This window comes from Oncorhynchus masou, chromosome 22 (genome assembly GCF_036934945.1).
Source record: "Oncorhynchus masou masou isolate Uvic2021 chromosome 22, UVic_Omas_1.1, whole genome shotgun sequence".
NCBI lineage: Eukaryota > Metazoa > Chordata > Actinopteri > Salmoniformes > Salmonidae > Oncorhynchus > Oncorhynchus masou.
Window position 1 is genome coordinate 22,538,439 of NC_088233.1, and position 18,785 is coordinate 22,557,223.

The window sequence follows — 18,785 nt, forward strand, 5'->3', positions numbered from 1 at the left end:
AGGAATGGTTAACCATCTTAGGCTCTGAAAAGATGTGTATAATTCAGGTATAGTCATGACAGTCTGTTGGTCTTCTCTGCTCCTCTCCTTGGTTTTTCTGTAGGTGAACGCTGTAAACTGCAACACCAGCTGGAAGGTCACTCTGTTCATGAAGTTCAGTGACTACAGAGAGGACGTCCTCAAAGGAGTCAGTGTTTTTATCTTACCTCTTCTACATGCTGTCCGCCTAATGTCCTTCAGTGCAGACAGAGGTTGTATGGAAATGTTGTTGATGGGGGGGCTCTCCGTCTTAGGTGAAAGAATTAATGCTGTCACATCCACATTTTAAAGTACCATTTTTTTAATGCTTCACAAATGATTATAATAATTAAATTATATGAATTTATGCGCAGTTGATAACTCAAATCAAGTGTTACTTTAAAGTATTTATTTAGTTTCTTAGCCCAAACAGCTAAACCATGTTGTCGTCTCTCAGGGTGATGTGGTGCGTCTGTTCCACGCTGAACAAGAGAAGTTCTTGACATGTGACGAATACAGGAATCAGCAGCACATCTTCCTCAGGACCACCCTGAGACAGTCTGCCACCTCTGCCACCAGCTCCAAAGCACTCTGGGAAATAGAGGTACCTACTGCACTATTTGCCTACTGCAATGGTTCCGTCCCAGTTCTCCCAGTGTTCACCCGTGCACTCCTCCCCACACATGTATTGGTGTGGGTTAGTTTCCACCATATTTCTTACACCAGTCCTTTGCCTTTAATTTGAACAAAGTCAAGTGAACAAGTGTATACTTAGAACTGAGGATTGGGACGGAGCTACAAGCACTTTCTCTGCTCAGATTTTAGCTCCTGATTTTGTAGAACTAGTGGAAAAACCTGTTTTGATTAGGAAATTCCCCAGAGGGAGATTAAACAAGTGTCTTCCTCGTAAACAAATACATTACCTCATACTATGATGTTATTAATGGAGCTGAGTGATGTTGAGAACTCTTTCTTCGTTGATCAGTGTGTTTTTAAATGTGTTTCTCTCTATGTCAGGTTGTGCACTACGACCCCTGCAGAGGGGGTGCCGGCCAATGGAACAGCCTGTTTCGCTTCAAACACCTGGCCACTGGAAACTACCTGGCTGCAGAGGTAGGCTGTTACCTTCTCCCCTCTTCTCTCTCTTTGACTGTGTGTCAAACGGTTGTCGTGGTTATCGGTTGTCTTTTCATTGTGTTTTGACTCTGCTGCTCAATTTGAATACCGTTCATTTAAATACTCTATCCATGAATGACTAATCTTGTACAGTAATACAGGATGTTGTTCACTTTCATAGCTTTTTTCATTTCCAAAAACCCACAATCTAATACATTCCATGTAAGATAATACTTATCTTATCATATGATGGAACATTTTTACTAAAATGTGCAATTACCAACTCATGTTTGAGTGTTTTCTGACTTGACTGATTGCCAATGTGTGGGTGTTTTCCACTCCGGTTAACATCCTGTAACTGTTGGTTAATCCCTACTTTACATAAAACTGAGAGAAATGCCAACCGACCACAATGCAGCTTTCTGTGTAGACTACTCTTTCTGTACTCTCTCTGTTGTCTCTTATGTCAGTCCTCTCTCTGTTGTCAGGCTGTAAGGGTGCTGGTCTAGAATCAGGTCTTCTCTGTCCATATAATCCTATTAATTATGATCTAAAAGTAAACACTGATCCTATATCAGCTCTGTGATTCTTTGAATACTGTGTGTTTTAGCTAACCCTACTGATTACTCATGTATGGCATGAAAACTATAGTCCTAGGAGTTGGGATTTGGCTAGGCCTCTAGCTACAGACTGTTTCTGTGCATTATACATCTACGATCAGGCTTGTAGTGAGCAGATGTTGATGTTCCAGACGTGCTGCAGATGGCAGTGTTCCCATTTATATGGCCGAGTGATGGGTGTTCCGAGTCTTTATGGTGAACCGGATAGTTTGGCTACGTTCACCTAAAATGAGCCGTTCATTTGGTTCCTAAACGGCTTGTTCAGTAGTGCTTAGAAAAAAACTGACAAATTTCACATTTCCTACCATTATGTCAGAATGTGAAATGTGAGTTCAAATACATTTTACCTGACGAAATTAGATTACTGCGAAATCACTGCAAAATTGAGCATGAACCTATTGTTCCTGCAGTGAAAAATGACCATCTTCAGAGAGTGTTTTTATCACTTAACTATAATCGTTGAGCTCAAGAGCAGGATGCCAATCAAGGAGCGAAATGAACAGCTCTTTCACAGATGCGATTCGGTTCCCTAAGTTCATAAAAAAGATCTGTTCAAAAAGAGCTTTGTTCGCAAGCGACCCATCACCATTATGGCCCTCTCTCTCTAATCTCCTTCATTGTGCTGTACAGGTGCAGCACTGCAAGGAGAATTTCCCGAAGGAGATAATAAAGTGAATCAAATCTGTCAACTTAATCACAATCAACAAACGGTTCATCTAGAATAGTTTCTCAGACAATATTGGGAAGAGTGTGGGGTCTGAATAGTTGGCTGTGAGGAAAATGTTACCGTTGATGAAGAAAGTGATTGACTGACTGACTTTCTTGTCTTTCTATAGATTAACCCTGATTTCCGGGATGAAAGTGTGGCATCTAAAGCAGAGGTGAATCAGGTTAGTGAAACACTGGTTTTAGTCTGGACCTCATACCATGTGGTTGAAATCAGTGGAAATATCTATGAGTTTTCTGGTGTGTTTGGTGTTTAACAATGCATGACCACGGTCTCTTAGATGAGATTTTACAAACAGTACTGCGTAAAGGGTAGATCAAAAGCTTAGGGAACTGTGCATCCTCTGTGTTTTTGCAAAGAGAGAAACTTTGTGGGTGTGTTTCTATGCATTCATAGAGGGAGTGTACCTGTCAAACCCCGGGCCTCCTGCTGGGCCCTCTGTTCTCTCACACCACCTCAAACTCCTATTACGCAATACCTTTTCCTCTTTTACACTCACTAGCAAGAACAGACTCATCCGCTCACATGCAAACTCTTTCTTCCCTTCTTTCCTCTCTCTTTTTATCTTTCTCTCTCTCTCTCACATGCACGCGCACACATACTCACAACATACACAACCAGGGGTTGGAACCAAAATTATTATCGTTTCGTTCTGAACAGAACCCCCTTTTTTGTTCCGTTCTACAGTTCCGAGCAGAAAAAAAGTATTGGTTCATATCATTCCTTTTTGAACCTTTTTTTTGCTCATTAAATGACTTCACCAATCAGTGTGGATAGAGCAGGCAAGCTAGTTGTTTACAGGCGTGATAGGCTACACTTGTCTGTCCATGGCACAAGATGCTACTGAAATTTTGCAGGTGGTGAGAGAGCCAGAGAGGGTTGAAGAGGAGGCTTGAAGCGCTGGCCATCTTGTTATGATATGCATTATATAATTATGTCCACAGAATTATACCTAGGAGGAGTGGCTTCCTCGGAGGAACTTTTACATTTCCTTTGAGCTCGCTATTTTTGTAGTTAATAAGTGAAACTTGATAACTAGGCTTATAGTATCCTAAACTAGCATTGAAGAAATGCATCCATTCTTCTCTATCTAATAAAAAGTATTCTCCCGATCTTGTGAATTAGGCTTGTAACGTCAGTACAGTAGCCTATGATTCAAAGGGGGGGAGGGGCAGGTTGCCTAAACATGCGCTCACACACTGGCAAAGATCTTTAACTTGCAGGCAGACACTGGCATATGTTTCTGAGTGACAGAGTGAGGACTTTGCATAAGCGCTTTGTTGTTGTTTTTGTGGGACTAGAAAATAATGCCTGGAACGTTATTAACCAGTGCCCACGCTTTTAAAATAACTGTCCTGTTCTGGTATAGTATGGATCACTTTAATTCCAGGTTCCATTTCGTTTCCTTAAAAATGTTGTTTTCCGTTTTTCTATTCTTTTCCAACCCCTGTACCCAATGTAGACAATACAGACTTTCCTCCTCTTGCCGACCTTCTGCATTGGTATTCTGCCTCCGCTCACACAAGAACACCAACTCGTCTCAGACACTCAGTGGGCCCCTTATATAACGTCTGAGTGTGGGGGTGCTCTTTGAGAGAGCGAGATAGCACGTCTGTCTCCCCTCCTCTGTCTGCTCTGCTGTTATGTACTGCTGGATGGTGTGAGTCACCCAGAGGAGAGGAGGTGATAAGGCACAGGGGTTTCTCAGAGGAGCTCTTTCCCATTGACATGCATAGAGCACAGCGGCTAACCTTCCCAGGACTGGCCTATTATCTGTCTGCAGCATCCACACAGTGCAATCCAAACCTCATCCACTATCTCATTGTAATAATGTAAGCTGATTGACATTAGCACAGATTGACATTAGCATTGAGAATGCTTTAGGTGCAAGAACTTTGGTATCCATCTTTGTGTGTCTGCTGTCTGTCTGCAGACGGAGACAGATACAGCGTACTCCAAGAGGAAGCGTCAGGCTGCAGAGAAGATAGCCTGCACCCTGGTGTCTGTGCCCCATGGCAACGACATCGCCTCTCTGTTTGAGCTGGACGCCACCACGCTGCAGATGGCTGACTGTCTGGTGCCCAGGTCAGACAATGGCCCCTAAAACACATTTAAAAATATCAAGGACTCTTGGAAGAGATCTCGAAAACATCCTAAGAAACAATATACACACATATACAAACTAGTGCAAAGAGATGTGTTTTTTTAGGTGGGTTAGAACTAGGTTGAATATTTTCCTATTGAAAACTACAACTCCGTACAACGTCCCACAGTTCGTTCTTGATTTGATGTTTCTCATGCTTGATAGTATTTCTCTCTAGAGAAACGGAGCATTGAGCTCACAAAAAAATAGTAATTGACCCTACGACATTTCAGTTAATCGCTCAGCACTACTCAAAACACACTTCAAACACACTGGTACTTCCCTCAGGAACTCGTACGTACGGCTGAGACACCTATGTACCAACACCTGGGTGAGCAGCACCAACTTCCCCATCGACGCCGAGGAGGAGCGCCCCGTCATGCTCAAGGTCCAATACTACACCCCTGCTGTTTAAGTTCCACTTATGATATTGTGCTTATCACAATGTCGTCAACCTTTTCCCCCAAAACCTTTCAACATTGTAAGTTACTATTAGACATAGGTTTGATTCTGGTGTTTGGAGGGATTGTTGTTGAGTCTATAAGCCTACCGTACATGAGTTGTTAATTTCATACTGAATTCCCTCTATCCACAGATTGGCACGTGCCCTACGAAGGAGGACAAGGAGGCATTTGCTATTGTCTCTGTACCCCTGTTTGAGGTCCGAGACCTGGACTTTGCCAACGACGCCAACAAGGTCCTGGAGTCGACCGTGAAGAAGCTGCAGTATGGCAACATTGCTCAGAACGAGAGGAGGTACAGCACAGTCCTGCTGACACAACCAAGACATCCTGGCTGTGTCTGGAAATGTCGCTTGCCAGCAAATCCTTGCTTCCTCCTTACCAAATGTTTTTATTTTACCTTTATTTAACTAGGCAAGTCAGTTAAGAATCAGTCAAATGGAGTAAACCAGGACAAAGAAAGCAAGGATTTGACGGCCAGTAACGTTGTGAAACAGTGCAGTGCAATTGAAAAGCTCCTGAGTAAAATACAACGTGGTAGAGTCCGTATCAGAGCTACAATATGTCCCCTAGTGACACAGCCAACAGGGTTACACTCTTTATTTGGTGCAATACTATGTAATTCAATCTGTTTTCAATTAGTATTTTTATTGCATGTATTAATTTCCTCATTCTCTGTGGAATCTCTGTCTGAAATAACTGTCTCTCAGACAGATAATGTGTTCTGTGTAATTAACTAATGTTCTTTTGCGGGCCCATGTTTCCCAGGTTTGTGACCAAGCTGTTGGAGGACCTGATCTTCTTTGTGTGCGAGGTCCCCAACAACGGTCAGGACGTGCTGTCTGTGGTCATCTCCAACCCCAACAGGGAAAGGCAGAAACTAATGAGGGAACAGAACATTCTAGCCCAGGTCAACTCACTCATACACATACTCTCCCTGAATATCACCTAAATGAGTATCCTCTAGCTTTGGTCTTGAGTCTGATTCTGCTTTGGCCGGTTCCTGTGCTGTCTGTCATTGTCATAACAAATATATTGGGTAATGATGACAGAGAAGCTTTTTGTATCTTAAAAAACACGTAAAAATTGAGCTACAAGTGTGCAGATTTATTTTGACTTCATAGTCGTATTGGCTAACGCAGAAGCAGACTGTCACCCAAGCTAGAAGGTGAATTCCACTGTCTCCTTCCAATGGACATTACACTGTGACTTATTAGAGTGCAGAGAGCAGGCTCCCTCTGATCACAGTAGGGATGAATAATTCAAGTAAATTCTGCCTAAGGCTGTGCTAATAGCATTGTCATAGCATTGTTAGTGGTAATGATGCTGGCGGTGGTAGTTACTGTGATTAGGGATGATACGGACAACAAAAGAATCAGAATCATCAAGTAATTTTGACTGTCTCTGATCTCTTCTGCTGTCTGCTTTCTCCAGATTTTTGGTATTCTGAAGGCTCCATTCACGGACCAGGGGGAGGGTCCCATGCTGAAGCTGGAGGACTTGGGGGACCAGCGCTACGCTCCCTTTAAGTACATGCTGCAGCTGTGCTACCGGGTGCTGCGCCACTCCCAACAGGACTACCGCAAGAACCAGGCTAGTAGCACTGTAGCTTTGTCCAACTCGCAACCCTGACTCTTTCTTGGTCAATAAGATCAATAACTGTATATTATATAATCATGCAATTTGGCCAGAGGGGGTGTGTTATATGGCGAATATATCACAGATAAGGGCTGTGTCCAGGCACTCCGCGATGCGTCGTGCCTAAGAACAGCCTTTAGCCGTGGTATACTGGCTACGTACCATAACCCCCCCGAGGTGCCTTATTGCTATTATAAACTGGCTACCATCATTAGAGCAGCAAAAATAAATATTTTGTCATACCCGTGGTATACGGTCTGATATACCACGACTGTCAGCCAATCAGCATTCAGGGCTCGAACCACCCAGTTTATAATATAAGCTTATATGTAGGCAGTCGTGTTTGGGAATGATGAAGATCCATTGTATGCTGGTTGAAGTATCTCAAGTTCATATACACAACCCAGATGTATTCCTATAATGGTATCCATTTCGACTAACTGGTCTCCTTCTCCCCTCCAGGAGTACATAGCCAAGAAGTTCTCCATCATGCAGTCTCAGATCGGTTATGAGATCCTGGCAGAGGACACAATTACAGCTCTGCTCCACAACAACCGCAAGCTGCTGGAGAAACACATCACAGCCAAGGAGATTGAGACCTTCGTCAAACTGCTGCGACGCAATCGAGAGCCCAGGTCAGGACAGAGCAGAGCAGGGAGGAGGAATGAATACTATACCTAACACACATTATAAACTGGATGGTTCAAGCCCTGAATGCTGATTGTCCGAAAGCCGTGGTATATCAGACCGTATATCACGGATATGACAAAATATATATTTGTACTGTTCTGATTATGTTGGTAACCAGTTTATAATAGTAATAAGGCACCTCGGGGGTATATGGCCAATATACCACAGCTAAGGGCTGTATCCAGGCACTCTGCGTTTCGTCCTGCTAAGAACAGTCCTTACCCGTGATATATTGGCCATATACCATGCACCCTTGGGCTTTATTGCATAATTATAACATGCATATGACACACCCCCACACACATTTGATCCACAAATAGATATGCACACTGGGGCTATAAAGCACAATGTGCCACATAAACAAAAAACTTATGTATATTACAATATATTTGTGTTGCCTATGATTGTTAGGTATTGGTAAGCCACTCTACTGGGTTCAACGTCTTTGAGCATATTTAGTCCAATATGTTTGGTTGTCCTCTTCTGTCCAATCAGGTTCCTGGACTATCTGTCAGACCTGTGTGTGTCCAATAAGATGGCCATTCCAGTGACACAGGAGCTTATCTGTAAATTCATGCTGAACTCCGCCAATGCTGACATCCTCATCCAGACCAAGTGAGTCTCACGCACAAATATATACACACACACACTCGCCTGTGCGATCTACCGAACACTCGTGGCCAGATTTTCAGATTGGGGACTGATGTTTGACCTGGCTGTGCTATACACTAGAAGTTCTCAATCACATAAGCTGGTATATCTGTGTAAAAAGGCACCGCCTGGGTGAATGTCATTAAGCTGGTGTATGCAGATGTGCATAGAGAAGTAGCAGATCTTGTGTGTGGTAGTGTATACGTGGGTGTGTGGTTGAGCTTCAGACTGAAGAATGAATGCCTCCATTTCCTTCTCCCTCTCCTCCTCCTTTTCCTCCCACCCAGGCTAATCCCCAACACAGAGACATCCCTGGAGTCGTCCTTGCTGCTAGAGGACACAGAGGAGGAGGAGGTGTGGCTCTACTGGATCGACAGCCACAAGGAGCCGCACGGCAAGTCCATCCGCCACCTGGCCCAGGACGCCAAGGGCAACCACAAGCTGGACAGTGACATCATCACCTACTACAGGTACTAGACAGCTGCTGCAGCAAGGTGTTCTGGGGGTCTTTATTGGACTCTATGGCAAAACATTGGTTCGCCAATTTATTGATGTATCGAGTGTCCAACTTAGTTTCGGGTCCGTTAGGCAACAGTCCACCTTGTATCTTCACCTCAACATTTCACGTAATTTCTATGACACACCTATGACACCTATCTTCTGTGTATTTTCTCTCCCCCTTCCCCATTCACCCTCCAGATACCAGCTCAACCTTTTTGCCAAGATGTGTCTGGACCGCCAGTATCTGGCCATCAACCGGTTGTCCAGCCAGCTGCCCGTGGAACTGATCCTGCGCTGCATGTTTGACGACTGCCTGCCCTACAACCTGCGCGCCTCTTTCTGCCGCCTCATGCTGCACATGCACGTGGACCGCGAGCCCCAGGAGGCCGTGGTGGCTGTGCGCTACGCCCGCCTCTGGACCGAGATCCCCTCCAAGATCACCATCCACGAGTGAGTGGTGGTGGGGGGGGGTGTTGTTTATGTGGCTTTGGGATCTGTGGATGTGACAATAGCATACTGTATCTGTAACTGGCACACCACATGAAAGGAAACAGCCTCTGGTTAGAGATTTATCACAGATGAATTGCATCTTCAGTTTGCTGCATGTTTCATGCATCAAGGTAGCGAGAACACTGTTATTTTCTCTCGAGAAACATTGCAGTCAGACTTTCTAGGCTGAAGGTCTATTTCACAGCTTTAAACAACTGATTGAATTGCTTTGTTAATTAGTTTCTCATGTAGAGATTGCATAGTTGCTGTGCTATATAATAACGGTCTCCATAGGTATGAGTACGAGTTCAGAGACACCTCCAGAGAGGAGATGAAGAGGAAGTTTGCCCCCACCATGGAGTTTGTAGAAGAATACCTAAAAGACGTGGTCAGCCAACCCTTTCCCTTTGGAGACAAAGAGAAGAATGAATTGACTCTAGAGGTAAAAACACACAACTATTTGTAATTGGTTGTTGTCGATTCCAAACTATGGATATAGATGTCATGGAAATTCTTCCACAGAGACACTGGAAGTCAATCTTAAATGAATCATTGTTTGTCAGTGCGCTGGAGAGGCTCCAACCAACTCAAGGCACCACAGTACACATGTCAGTCAGAAGCTCTGCCTGGGCAGTACATGGACAAGTTATATTTGCATGATTTAGCATAATTAATCTTTGACGTTTTGTTTCATTCATGTGACTGACTAATACTGGTTCATAACATGTGACAGACCAATAACTCATGAGGCTTCTTCTCTCTAAGCTGAGACCTTGAAACTGAGATATCTTTCATTCAACAAGGTTTGGGCGTACTGCCAAATTGCAAATACTGATAATTGAGGATTTGTTAAATCAGTCACTTGCATGAACACAGAAATTGGTTATTAGAACAGCACATGAATAGAACACAGAAATTAGTTATCAGAAAAGCACAAACATTACATTGACATGCTCACTTTCTTTTTTTTGGGGTCAATTTTTATTACAATTTTCACAAGACATACAATATAACATCACAAACACAATAATACAACCTTACAACAATCATTCTCCCATCTCACCCAGTGGCTACCCCCCCCCCCACGCCCAACACAAAGGAAGTAACAGACACGATCACTTTCTGATGTTAAAGTTGCATCTAACTTTGGCCTCTGGGGAAATCCTTCTCTCTTCTCTGGTCTTGTAGGTGGTACATCTGGCCCGTAACCTGGTCTACTTTGGCTTCTACAGCTTCAGTGAGCTGCTGCGTCTCACACGCACCCTCCTGGCCATACTGGACTTTGTCCAGCACCCACTCACCTACATGGACAAGCTCAGCAAGAGTCCCGAGGCAGGTGAGTCACACAGAGAATGAATGAATTAACTGATTCAAATCATTTTGTTAAATCACAAAACAATGTATTTGTTTACTAAGTTTATTAAGCATACACAGTGCATATAGGCTAATTGACAGATCAGTTTCCAGATCTGAAACTTCAAGAGACATGGGTTCTGTTCCTCATCTCTTTATTATACTTACTGAAGTCAAAAGTGCTTTTATGTTCTGTGTCGTGTTAATTAGGACATGCAGCGTCAAATGTTTTCAAATGTTTTGCAACAGAATATTAGCGTTCCTTATTGGACAAAGCCAGGTAGTCCCTCTCTGTTTCAGTCAATTTCCTTATGTTTGGTTCCTAATGAATACCTCCATGGTCTCCCTGTCCTCCAGGAAACAACGTGTTGCGTACCATCCACGGCGTGGGGGAGATGATGACACAGATGGTGCTGAGTAGAGGGTACGTCCTGCCTCACCACCTCCCCGACACGTCCCCGTCCCTCCAGCATGGAATACAGCCCTTCCTTCTGCCTGACAACGAGGACGTCATGGTCATGGATACCAAGCTCAAAATCATTGAGATCCTACAGGTGAGTGGAGCGCCACCATGTGGTCTGGAGGGCCAGTTACCTGTAACTGTTCTAAAGTAGTGGCGTGAGGCTGGCTGTGGTCTGATTCTCTACACCGGTCTCCAATGCTTTTAAATGCTTAAAAGTGATCGTGTGTATACTTCTGGGTCAAGGGTAGAGAAATGGAATGCAACGCTTGTTCTTGAAATCATGAATTGCGTCATAAAATTAGATCCTTGCTAAAAAAAAATTGTGGGGTTGATTACAAGTGATCTCTAAACATAGTTTGGTAACCACTATTTTAAGGTCTCTGATTTATCACTTTTAGCTTGAATATGGATTTGAGGTATTCGACATTGTGACCCTTTATTTATCGCCTTCTATCTTGTTCTCCCATCAGTTCATCCTGAGTGTGCGGCTGGACTACAGGATCACCTACTTGCTATCCATCTATAAGAAAGAATTTGGGGACAGGAATCTACCAGACAGTTCTATGTCGGTGTCTGAATTCCCTTCCATGTCAGGTAAAACTCTACCGTCACATATGGACATCTTGGCCTGGTCTCAGATCTGTTGTACTGTCTTGCAAACTCCTATTTTTTTTATTTTTTTTATTTCACCTTTATTTATCCAGGTAGGCTAGTTGAGAACAAGTTCTCATTTGCAACTGTGACCTGGCCAAGATAAAGCAAAGCAGTTGAACACAGACAACAACACAGTTACACATGGAATAAACAAACATACAGTCAATAATACAGTAGAAAAATCTATATACAGCATGTGCAAATGAGGTAGGATAAGAGAGGTAAGGCAATAAATAGGCCATGGTGGCAAAGTTATTAAAATATAGCAATTAAACACTGGAATGGTAGAATGTGCAGAAGATGAATGTGCAAGTAGAGATACTGGGGTGCAAAGGAGTAAGATAAATAAATACAGTATGGGGATGAGGTAGATTGGATGGGTTATTTACAGATGAGCTACAGTGGGGGGAAAAAAGTATTTAGTCAGCCACCAATTGTGCAAGTTCTCCCACTTAAAAAGATGAGAGGCCTGTAAATTTCATCATAGGTACACTTCAACTATGACAGACAAAATTAGAAAAAAAAACAGAAAATCACATTGTAGGATTTTTAATTAATTTATTTGCAAATATCCAGCTTCGGTGATTTTTGCAGTTCGATCCAGTCATTGGCAGCAGAGAACTGGAAGGAGAGGCGGCCAAAGGAAGCATTGATTTTGGGAGTGACCAGTGAGATACACCTGCTGGAGCGCGTGCTGCTATGGTGAACTATGAGCTGAGATAAGGCGGGGCTTTATCTAGTAGAGACTTGTAGATGACCTGGAGCCAGTGGGTTTGGTGACGAGTATGAAGCGAGTGCCAGCCAACGAGAGTGTACAGTTAGCAGTGGTGGGTACTATATGGGGCTTTGGTGTCAAAACGGATGGCACTGTGAAAGACTGCGTCTAATTTGTTGAGTAGAGTGTTGGAGGCTATTTTGTAAATGACATCGCCAAAGTTGAGGATCGGTAGGATGGTCAGTTTTACGAGGTTATGTTTGGCAGAATGAGTGAACGATGCTTTGATGCGAAATAGGAAGCCGTTTCTAGATTTAATTTTGGATTGGAGATGTTTAATGTGAGTCTGGAAGGAGAGTTTACAGTCTAACCAGACACTTAGAATATGTGGACAACTATAAATACCTAAGTCCGAACCGTCCAGAGTAATGATGTTGGACGGGCGGGCAGGTGCGGGCAGCGATCGGTTGAAGAGCATGTATTTAGTTTTACTTGCATTTAAGAGCAGTTGGAGGCCACAGAAGGAGAGTTGTATGGCATTGAAGCTCATCTGGAGGTTAGTTAACACAGTGTCCAAAGAAGGGCCAGAAGTATACAGAATTGTGTCATCTGCGTAGAGGTGGATCAAAGAATCGCCAGCAGCAAGAGCGACATCATTGATGTATACAGAGAAGAGAGTCGGCCTGAGAATTTAACCCTGTGACACCCCCATAGAGACTGCCAGAGGTCCGGACAACAGGCACTCCGATATCACATACTGAACTCTATCTGAGTAGTAGTTGGTGAACCAGGCGAGGCAGTCATTTGAGAAACCAAGACTGTTGACTCTGCCGATAAGAATGTTGTGATTGACAGAGTCGAAAGCCTTGGCCAGGTCGATGAATACAGCTGCACAGTAATGTCTCTTATCAATGGCGGTTATGACATCGTTTAGGACCTTGAGTGTGGCTGAGGTGTACCCATGACCAGCTCAGAAACCAGATTGCATAGCGGAGAAGGTATGGTGTGAATCGAAATGGTTGGTAATCTGTTAACTTGGCTTTCGAAGACCTTAGAAAGGCAGGGTAGAATAGATATAGGTCTGTAGCAGTTTGGGTCTAGAGTGTCTCCCCCTTTGAAGAGGCGGATGACCGCGGCAGCTTTCTAATCTATGGTAATCTCAGACGAAAGAGAGGTTGATCAGGCTAGTAATAGGGGTTGCAGCAATTTCGGCAGAACATATTAGAAAGAGAGGGCCCAGATTGTCTAGCCCGGCTGATTTGTAGGGGTCCAGATTTTGCAGCTCTTTCAGAACATCATGCTGTGGGGAGCGCAGGGCTATTGACCAGGGTAGGGGTAGCCAGGTGGAAAGCATGGCCAGCTGTAGAAAAATGCTTATTTAAATTCTCAATTATAGTGGATTTATTGGTTGTAACAGTGTTTCCTAGCCTCAGTGCAGTGGGCAGCTGGGAGGTTTCTTGCTCTTATTCTCCATGGACTTTAGTGTCCCAGAACCTTTTTGAGTTCGTGCTACAGGTTGCAAATTCTGCTTGAAAATGCTAGCCTTCGCTTTCCTAACTGCCTGTGTATATTTGTTCCTAACTTCCCTGAAAAGTTGCATATCACGGGGCTGTTCGATGCTAATGCAGAATGCTACAGGATGTTTTTATGCAAGTCAAGGGCAGTCAGGCCTAGAGAGAACCAAGAGCTATATCTGTTCCTGGTCTAATTATTTTTGAATCGGGCATGCTTATTTAAGATGGTGAGGAAGGCACTTTAAAGAATAACCAGGCATCCTCTACTGATGGGATGAGGTCAATATCCTTCCAGGATACCCGGTCCAGGTTGATTAGAAAGGCCTGCTCGCTGAAGTGTTTTAGGGAGCGTTTGACAGTGATGATGGGTGGTCGTTTGACCGCAGACCCATTACGGATGCAGGCAATGAGGGAGTGATCGCTGAGATCTTGGTTGAAAACAGCAGAGGTCTATTTGGTTAGGATGATATCTATGAGGTACCTGGTGGGTTCATTGATAATTTGTGTGAGATTGAGGGCATCAATCTTAGACTATAGGATGGCTGGGGTGTTAAGCATGTCACAGTTTAGGTCACCAAGCAGCACGAGCTCTTTACGATAGATGGGGGGGCAAAGAATTCACATATGGTGTCCATGGCACAGCTGGGGGCTGAAGGTAGTCTATAGCAAGTGGTAACAGTGAGAGACTTGTTTCTGGAAAGATGGATTTTTAAAAGTAGAAGTTCAAATTGTTTGGGTACAAACCTGGATAGTAAGACAGAACTCTGGAGGCTATCTCTGCAGTAGATTGCAACACCGCCCCCTTTGGCAGGAAAATGTTATAGTTAGGGATGAAACTTTCAGGGTTTTTGGTGGACTTCCTAAGCCAGGTTTCAGACACGGCTTGGACATCCGGGTTGGCAGAGTGTGCTAGGGCAGTGAATAAAACAAACTTAGGGAGGAGGCTTCTAATGTTAACAGAGCACCTGAGGAGTAGGAGTGGAGCTAGGCACTGCAGGGCCTGGATTAACCTCTACATCACCAGAGGAACAGAGTAGGAGTAGGATGAGGGTGTGGCGAAAGACTATCAGGACTGGTCGTTTAGTGCGTTCAGAGCAGAGAGTAAAAGGAGCAGGTTTCTGGGTGTGAGAGAATAGATTCAAGGCATAATGTACAGACGGAGGTTTGGTAGGATGTGAGTACATTTGAGGTAAACCTAGGCATTGAGTAATGATGAGAGAGATTGTCTCTGGAGACGTTTAAACCAGGTGATGTCACCGCATATGTGGGAGGTGGAACTAAATGGTAGTTTAAGGCATATTGAGCAGGGCTAGAGGCTCTACAGTGAAATAAGCTAGCAGAAGGGCCTTAGAGGGACATCTCAATGGAGGAAAGTTTGTTTTGGCCTCCATGTGCGGTGAGATCGATAGACCAGTTGTGATGGATTAGTAGGGTTCCTAGCAGCAGAGGGGTCAAAGTCCAATTGGCAAAATAGGTATAGTGGCCCAAGAAATTGGCCGATGGATCTATACAGCTAACAGTCCAATATGCTCTAGACAGCTAGTGGGCTGCGGCTATCGGATGGGCATTCAGGGGTGGTCACGATGTAGAGGCCTGGTTGCAATGGGACCAGGCTAGGAGAATCTAGAGTGTCAGTCAATGCCTAAGGGAATCCTGCTGGTTTGTTGATTACTGTTGTAATCAGTTTTTTGAGCTGTGCTGTCACAGGCACTAATTACTTTCTGGACTTGGCTTATTTGGGCTTTCTATAATTGGGTTCAGTGATTGACATTATTTTGTTCAATTTCAGATCCAGACATAGATGAGATTGCAGCCAAAGCAGAGACCATGTTTGCTGGAAGGTAAGTAAACTGTGTGTTGTGTTTACGTATGCATGCATGTGTGTGACGAATGGGGCGCACTGGGGTTTTAGTTCAGAGAAAAGTGCTGTATGTATGCCATATGGATGGATGGGCACGGTTAATAGAATATCTGAAACTGACGTTACTATTCGATTTCTTGCGAGACTATTAATTCAAAATATATAAATAATTACAGGCCTATTTTCACAATGAAAAGGATTTGTCTGAATTAAATAAAGTTTTCATGTGACATTGCTACATACAAGTACAGAACCAGTCAAAGGTTTGGACACACCTACTCATTCCAAGGTTTGTCTTAATTTTTTTATTTTCTAGATTGTAGAATAATAGTGAAGACCTCAAAACTATAAAATAACACATGACAATTGCCGTTCTTAATTTAATAAAACCAGAAACTCTTTGGCCTCCCAAGTGGCGTAGCGCTCTAAGGCACTGCATCGAAGTGTTGCGGTGTTACTACAGCCTAGGGTTCGATCCCAGGCTGTTTCACAACCGGCCGTGACCGGGAGTCCCATATGGTGGACAAGCGTCGCCCCGGTTAGGGGAGGGTTTGGCCAGGGGGGCTTTACTTGGCACATCGTGCTCTAGCGACTCCTTGTGGCGGGCCTTGCACCTGCATTCTGACCTTTGTAGTCAGTTGAATGCTTGGCGGGTCATGTTTTGGAGGATACATGCCTCACCCGAGCCCATTGGGGAGTTGCAGAGTTGAGACAAGATCGTAGTCACGAAATAGGGTAGAAAAATAAATAAACTCTTGGTAGTTTTTAATGAGGTGCGTCCCATAAAGTTATACCGGTAGCCTGCACACGTTTCACATATGTAGCTTGTTATTGTTGGGCAATCTAAGCTGCACTACGGTCAGTGGCTCTATATGTTGCCTAGCAGGTGAAGTGGGATATTTCTAATCAATGCAAAAAGGAATGAAAAAATATAGCTGCGAGTCACAATTAATGGAGTTCACAGGATGAAAGGCCACAAGATCAGTTGGATAACAAATCAGTGGTTTTAAATGGACACAGTTTCAGTAACTCAGCCATGTTTTGACCAATAACTTAGTTTGATAAAAACCTAAGGGAAGGCGTACCATGGGCCGACATTCCGAACACATTTGGTGTGATTTGGTCCTATGGTTTATGAGATGATTTTAGAAGTATTTTTAGCTCATTAGCGTATGTGAAAATATGCATCTACTGGTATAGTGTAGCCATCTTTGAATGTATCAACACTTAACGGACAGTTTCAGAATTTTCACAATTTCACTGTATTATTCCAACCTCATAGTGTGGAAATATACACTCAGTGGCCAGTTTATTAGGTACACTCAACTAGTACTGGGTTAAACCCCCTTTGCCTTCAGAACAGCCTTAATTCTTCGGGGCATGGGATTCTACAAGGTGACGTAAACGTTCCACAGGGATGTTGGTCCATGCTGATGTGATGGCATCACACAGATGCTGCAGATGGGGAGGCGGGACATTCTGCCAACAGCCCGTTCTATCTCATCCCATAGATGCTCTATTGGGTTTGGTCAGCAAGCATGTTCAGATATGCTATGGCGTTCAATCGCTGTACAATTGGTATCAAGGGACCTAACGTGTGTCATGAAAACATTCCCCACACCAGGACAACACCACCAGCGGCCTGTACCGTTGACACCAGGCAGGATGGGTCCATGGACTCATGCTGCTTATGCCAAATACTGACTGCCATCAGCATGATGCAACGGAAACCGGGATTTGTCGGACCTGGCAATGTTTTTCCATGTTTCTCCTCAGTTGTTGATCACATGCCACTGGAGACACTTTGTCTTGTTTTTAGCTAATAGGAGTTGAACCCAGTGTGGTCAACTCCTGCAACAGCCCATCCATGACCAGGGCCGACGAGTTGAGCTTTCTGAAATATCTTTCTGCATCTGAGCTGTTTTCGCCCACAGGACTGCTGCTGACTGGATGTTTTTTCTTTGTTACACAATTCTCTGTAAACCCTAGACATTGCCGTGTGTGAAGCCCAGGAGGACGGCAGTTTCTGAGATACTGGATCTGGCAAGCCTGTCACTGACGATCATACCACGCTCAGTCACTTAGGTCACAAGGTTTTCCCATTCTAATGTTCAATCTAAGAGTAAGCGGATGCCTGTCTGCCTGCTTGATATAGCAAGCCACTGCCGTGTAGCAATTTTCATTAAAGAGGTGGTGTACCTAAATAAACTGGCCACTGAGTGTGTGTATATAAAACACAGACAATTCAAGTTTTTGACTGCACTGGGCCTTTAAGCATTAGTGTTACAAATTCAGAATAGTGATCTGTTTATCGTTTCCTTTTTTTAAGATATCAATGCCAAACATTACACAGTTCATTGTGGTAATGACTTGGACTCTAAAACGTTTCAAGTTGATAGGCCATTGTGGAGTGGATTTTCAACGGACTTATGTGGACACGTAAAATATGATTTCCTGACTTAGCAAGAGCCTCGCCATCTCTTAACCAATTTGGTATTATTTGGACATATGGTTAATAGGAATACGTTTTTCAAAGGTTTTCCTAAATGTCCAAGATATATCCTGATGGACCTTCTGGGTCTTTAAGGCAACTTTGTTCACCATGTGGAAAGATGCCGACATACATTTCAAGTCCCTCGGTCAAACAGGGTTTAAGTGAGACTGTTTACAACAGTGCCACCTATAGGCCAATCAGGACTATTATTTTTGTCTGTGACTCATGGCCTTTTATGCCAAATTAGAGAGAAAGTTAACAATCTTCCCCTGTCTAGCAGCAGCAGTAGCAAACGACTGTCTCTATAGATTTGTGCTGCAAACAACTGTTCTTTCAAAAAAAAAAGTTTTACAAAAGTTTGTCATGATATTATTTGAATAGGGAAAGTACTTCAAATGCCCATCTCTAGTGTGCCAGTGTTTGTCAAAGCACTGTGTATGCCTCCAATGTCTTTTTCTAACCCTGCGTCTGGTGCTTCCAGTTCAGAGTGTAGTGCTGTGGAGCTGGATGACGAAGGGGGTAGGACCTTCCTGAGGGTACTGATCCACCTCATCATGCAGGACTACCCTCCACTGGTCTCAGGCTCGCTGCAGCTCATGTTCAAACACTTCAGCCAGAGAGCAGAGGTCCTACAGGCCTTCAAACAGGTAACAGCACTGTGTGTGTGTGTGTGTGTG

General features: G+C 43.8%; 1 protein-coding gene across 2 annotated transcripts in view; it reads left to right on the forward strand.

Moving 5' to 3' along the window:
• The window catches only part of LOC135509197 (inositol 1,4,5-trisphosphate receptor type 2-like), a 137,188-nt gene that overhangs the window by 22,267 nt on the left and 96,136 nt on the right, over positions 1 to 18,785 (forward strand). For both annotated transcript variants that reach the window (XM_064929648.1, XM_064929649.1), the window contains exons 7-25: positions 104 to 187; positions 476 to 622; positions 1,036 to 1,131; positions 2,591 to 2,644; positions 4,415 to 4,566; positions 4,913 to 5,012; positions 5,220 to 5,380; positions 5,854 to 5,995; positions 6,520 to 6,678; positions 7,186 to 7,358; positions 7,909 to 8,028; positions 8,352 to 8,534; positions 8,764 to 9,015; positions 9,349 to 9,496; positions 10,243 to 10,390; positions 10,765 to 10,961; positions 11,341 to 11,464; positions 15,543 to 15,594; positions 18,590 to 18,755. In XM_064929648.1, the coding sequence (XP_064785720.1) occupies positions 104 to 187; positions 476 to 622; positions 1,036 to 1,131; positions 2,591 to 2,644; positions 4,415 to 4,566; positions 4,913 to 5,012; positions 5,220 to 5,380; positions 5,854 to 5,995; positions 6,520 to 6,678; positions 7,186 to 7,358; positions 7,909 to 8,028; positions 8,352 to 8,534; positions 8,764 to 9,015; positions 9,349 to 9,496; positions 10,243 to 10,390; positions 10,765 to 10,961; positions 11,341 to 11,464; positions 15,543 to 15,594; positions 18,590 to 18,755 (2,658 nt within the window). The remainder of the gene's footprint in view (positions 1 to 103; positions 188 to 475; positions 623 to 1,035; positions 1,132 to 2,590; positions 2,645 to 4,414; positions 4,567 to 4,912; positions 5,013 to 5,219; positions 5,381 to 5,853; positions 5,996 to 6,519; positions 6,679 to 7,185; positions 7,359 to 7,908; positions 8,029 to 8,351; positions 8,535 to 8,763; positions 9,016 to 9,348; positions 9,497 to 10,242; positions 10,391 to 10,764; positions 10,962 to 11,340; positions 11,465 to 15,542; positions 15,595 to 18,589; positions 18,756 to 18,785) is intronic.